The sequence below is a fragment of the Populus euphratica genome, unplaced genomic scaffold (genome assembly GCF_000495115.2).
Source record: "Populus euphratica unplaced genomic scaffold, PopEup_1.0 scaffold763.1, whole genome shotgun sequence".
NCBI lineage: Eukaryota > Viridiplantae > Streptophyta > Magnoliopsida > Malpighiales > Salicaceae > Populus > Populus euphratica.
This window is the reverse complement of record NW_011500625.1, coordinates 45,825-50,938: the sequence shown is the minus strand read 5'-3', so window position 1 is coordinate 50,938 and position 5,114 is coordinate 45,825. Positions and strand designations below refer to the sequence as shown.

General features: G+C 33.1%; 1 protein-coding gene across 1 annotated transcript; it reads left to right on the top strand.

Annotated features, from left to right (window-relative positions):
* Window positions 1–724: 724 nt before the first annotated feature.
* On the top strand, window positions 725–4,078 carry LOC105115744 (ADP,ATP carrier protein 1, mitochondrial). Its single transcript, XM_011012742.1, has 4 exons — window positions 725–864; window positions 1,896–2,407; window positions 2,501–2,872; window positions 3,502–4,078. The coding sequence occupies exons 2-4, from the start codon at window positions 1,907–1,909 to the stop codon at window positions 3,796–3,798; spliced, it is 1,170 nt and encodes a 389-aa protein (XP_011011044.1). The 5' UTR covers window positions 725–864; window positions 1,896–1,906; the 3' UTR covers window positions 3,799–4,078.
* Window positions 4,079–5,114: the final 1,036 nt, after the last annotated feature.

The following is a 5,114-nucleotide window of genomic DNA, read 5'->3' as shown; positions in this document are numbered from 1 at the left end:
AACAATTATAGTATCGAAATACTACTTATGACATTAGTATTAAATCTGAAACAAACAAATAGTATTTTTTGATTTTTTGATTTTTTTAATCAAATATAACCAATTATCATCATGATCTTTAGAATATATTCAGCACAAAATCAAGAATTCTTTGATTTTTTATCTTTTAAATCAATTTTTTTGTGCTTAAACTTATAAAGTAATCAACTCAATCATTGTTCTTACAATCAATTCGCTTCTATCTTTTTTATGAATGTTTATACTTCAATTATCCCTCTCAAATGTAAATCCATCTTTTCATTCCATTGCTTAGCTTACCTTTATTAATTCAAGTGTCACGATTTTTATCGGTTTGTACCAATTCAGATGGGTAGTTTATTTTAACTACTTTATTTTTTATTGATTAATAGTAATAAATATTTAATGGATACTACAATTTAATGAATAATTTTTTAATTTTTAATTGATAAATAATAAAACAGGGTATAAATATTAGAAAATTATATAGCTGTTCTGTATAATTTAATTTAAAAAGTTTTTGAAAATGTAATCATAATTTATTTTTATTTCAAAATATATTAAAATAATATTTTTTTAAAATTATTTTTGACAACCATAAATCAAAATAATATAAAAATATATTAAATTAAGATAAAAATAAATAATTGTTTTTTTTAATTACACTTCAAAAATCCAATGTGAAACCCTGCTTTATAAGCGACGGTTTCGTTCATTTCGTAGCCGCTCCTCCTCCACGAATCTGTCTCTCTTGCTATTGTATTTTCTTTCAACGCTCAGCGAAAGTAGGAGAGAGCCCTAAATATCTCTCTCTAGCTTCCTCCTCCAATCACAGCCACCAATCAGGTTAAACACAGAGAAAGATTCGGTTCTATTCTCTTCAAATCTACTCTCATTTGCTATCATTTCTATTTGTTTTCTCTTAGATTTGTTGATATCTTCAAAGCTAAAATCGAACGATCTCACTTGTCAGTTCTAATCAGATCCTGTTTCTACAATCTGTTTTAATAGATCTGTTCATCTCTGCTTGTTGTCGTAAATCTGATGTGCCGCTTCTGCATTATTTTTAGGCATATATATTATTCTTGAACTGTCGTCGTTTTATTTATTAGATCTGATTGTATTTGTTCGAATTGTGGTGGATCTGTTTAACTCTTATTTTCTTGCTTTGTTCTCTTCCAAATTTTGCAATACGAAAAATTAATTTCAGATCTGTTAGAATGTTACATATTTGAGTTTGTCATGATGATATTGGAATTTATTACGAAAGCATTTCACTTCTTTCTTTCACTCTCTTAATTTTCTATCCGCATCTGTTATTTTTTGGATGTTTTGACAAAAAATGTAATTCAACTAGTTTATTTTGATGGTTTCATGGAATGTCTCACATGACGTGCTTATCTAATTTCAGTGTTTTTCACTTTTAGATGAATTGAATTGAGCTGTTCATTGAATTGATGTTGCAGTTATTGGCTTGCCTCAATAATTTGTCTCTTAGCCTTTTCTTTTTTTCTTTTGGTTGTTTATGTTTTTCTGCTTATTTGCTTGCTATAAATGTGAGTTTGGCTTCATAGTTTTGATTAGTAATTTTCTGTTGAGAACTTGGGCTCTTTGGATTCATGTCGCCCCAGTATTATTGGAAGAACCCAAAACTTATTTGTTTCACTTTGTATGATGCTCTACAGTAGTTATCATCCCCGGAAATATTCCTTTTTCTGCGTATACAGATGGTGCATTGTCTGAATTTAGTGTTTTTAGCCTCTTGCCAATTTTACCTTTACGTGTATCATTACGTGTCAATTTGCATAGGCCTAGGCATTTTTGTTATTGCCTTTAAATTTAGCAGTTTTTAACAGCTTGTACTTGCATCTTTGCAGGGAAAGTCAAAATGGCCGATCAGATTCAACACCCTTCTGTTATGAAGAAAGTAGCTGGCCAGTTCCTTCTTTCCAGTGTTTCCCAAGATTTTGGTTGTGATGGGGCTTTCCAGAGGCCGGCTCTATACCAAAGGCGTGCTTATGGAAACTACTCCAACCCTGCTTTCCAGTACCCCATGGGACGGACATGGGCAGCTGCCTCTGATTTATCTATTGTTCCACCAACTGCTTCTTCTGTTCTTGTTCAAGCCCCCGCAGAAAAAGGTTTTGCCAGCTTTGCTATTGATTTCCTTATGGGGGGAGTATCTGCTGCTGTATCCAAAACTGCTGCTGCTCCTATCGAGCGTGTTAAGCTTTTGATTCAAAACCAGGATGAGATGATTAAATCTGGCAGGCTCTCTGAACCCTACAAGGGCATTGGTGATTGTTTTAAGCGGACAATTCAGGATGAAGGGTTTGGGTCCTTGTGGAGAGGAAACACTGCCAATGTCATCCGTTATTTCCCCACTCAGGTATGCTAGCATCTTCAAGTCAATATCTTTTCTATTTAAATAACCTCTTTTTTATAATAAATTCTATGCTCATTGCTATTTTGAATCTGTCAGGCCTTGAACTTTGCATTCAAGGATTACTTCAAGAGGCTCTTCAACTTTAAGAAAGATAAAGATGGCTACTGGAAGTGGTTTGCTGGAAACTTGGCCTCAGGAGGTGCAGCTGGTGCTTCTTCCCTTCTCTTTGTCTATTCATTGGATTATGCTCGAACCCGTTTGGCCAATGATGCCAAGGCTGCAAAGAAGGGAGGGGGGAGGCAATTCAATGGGCTCATTGATGTCTACAAGAAAACATTGGCTTCTGATGGTCTTGCCGGGCTTTACCGTGGATTTAACATTTCCTGTGTTGGAATCATTGTCTACCGTGGTCTCTACTTTGGAATGTACGACTCCTTGAAGCCAGTGCTTCTTACTGGTAGCATGCAGGTTAGTGGAAACAATTGTATTCATCTGTCTAATTATTGTGGTTGCAACATTGTGTAGGCCACTAAAGTAGGTTTACATTTTAGCTGCTGAAGGGGGTGTTTGGTAGTGTTGGTACAGTTTTCTTTTGCTTGAAAATGCATCAAAATAATGTTTTGTTATTTTTTAAAATTTATTTTTAACTGCATTATATCAAAACTACATAAAAACACAAAAAAACTATTTTAAAGCGAAAAAAATCAAATTTTCATAAAAAGCGGGTTAAACCGCAGCCCAAAATGGACATGAAATTTAATCACTTCTTGAGATAGGAATGGTGTTTTTTTGGCTTAGTAAATGCATTTAGCTCTGTTGTGAATGTATTTGGCTTTTTTGTTCTCTCGTCACTATAAAATCTTTGGCTAGTTTCCACTGTACTAAATCTTGTGCTCTTAGTTTCAGTGCTTAAAGCCCAAGATTTTTTTAATTATCTACTGGAATTAATTGTCTGCAAGATGGTTGCTTTATCTTTTATTAATCTTGAAATCAGATCACTGATTTGACCCTTTTTGTTTAAACTGCCAAAAAGCTTTCTGTTGAATAAATGTGTTTTTGGGTTTTTAACACGTAGTTTTCTGTTCTGATTTTTACAGGATAGTTTCTTTGCTAGCTTTGCCCTTGGTTGGCTCATCACCAATGGTGCTGGCCTTGCTTCCTACCCCATTGACACTGTTCGTAGAAGAATGATGATGACATCTGGTGAAGCTGTCAAGTACAAGAGCTCATTTGATGCCTTCTCTCAGATTTTGAAGAATGAAGGTGCCAAGTCTCTCTTCAAGGGTGCTGGAGCAAACATCCTCCGTGCTGTTGCTGGTGCTGGTGTCCTTGCTGGTTACGACAAGTTGCAGCTGATTGTATTCGGCAAGAAGTATGGATCTGGTGGTGCTTAAAACAAAAGCTGAATCTTCAGTCACTTATTTTCTTTTAGGTTAGATGGTGATGAAAATCTTGACTTGTGAGGATTTAGTCCGGCGAATTTTGCTTCAAATAATTCAGTTTTAGGGGAAGCCGCTCCCTGAACCAAAATTTACATTTTGGATGGAATTTTTTTTTATTCCAAAAGAAACCTTGTGATGGTTGTGGCCAAGGCCACAGCTGCTTCTTGGAATTTTAGTTATATAATTTAAGGAATGCATTTTACAGGTTACGTGATAAATTTACCTTTTTATATTTTGCTGCGTGGTGCTGTAACCTGTTTATGTTTTTGCTGTGCGATGATGTTTTCTCAGGCAATCTAAGACTTGAACATGTTAAATCTTCAGTTGCATTGAATCCTTTTTTTCCTGTGTTTGGTCGGTGTCATATGATATGGGAGAAGGCGACGATTGAATTATTAAAGAAAAAGGGGGTGGTTCAGGAATGTCACCGCGAACATCTTGTTGAATTTCATGTCTCCCGAGCCCCAAGCTTTTGTGAAGTTGTTCTGTTTAAATCGAGCCTTGTTTTGATCAGGGCTTCTTCCAGGGATGATCATGTCCTTCTTTAGGATTGAATGGAGTACAGTGCGGGGCTGCCCTTTATTGTTCTATTACGTGGTTGTTATTTTAAAAACAAAAATATATATTAAAATAATTTTTGAAAAAAAATAGCAAAATAATATAAAAAATTAATTTAAAACTTTTTTAAATACTTTTAAAATTAAAAAATGAATTTTAATTTAATATTCTCACCATCTCTGAAGATCATTCAATAGAAATATCTTTAGTTCCTGTAATTTTCAAAAGCCTCAGTTTAGCCTCTGTATTTTACTTTTAATTCTATCATTTTAAAATTCCTTTGATCCTCGTATTTTTATAATACAGTTTAGTTCATATAGTAAAAGCCTTTTCATCATTACTTTTTAATCATGTATTGATTCATTACATTTTCTTCTTCTTATGCCATGTATCTGCTGCACATCACATTATTACAATATAAATTGTACCATTAAAATATAAGAATATAACAAGCCATCATACCACATGTTTTATTACATTTAATTAAGAGTTACTGGTTAATCTCCTTTTAATATCTAACTAGTATTATCACTCAGTTTGGCTCAAAGGAAATATTTTATTTTTTATCATTTAAAGTATGTTTAGAATTGTGTCAATAATTGTAGTTTAAAGTATATATATTTTTTAAAATATGTTAAAATAAATTTTTTTATTTTTTTAAAATTATTTTTAATATCAGCATATTAAAATAATTTAAAAATATAAAAAAA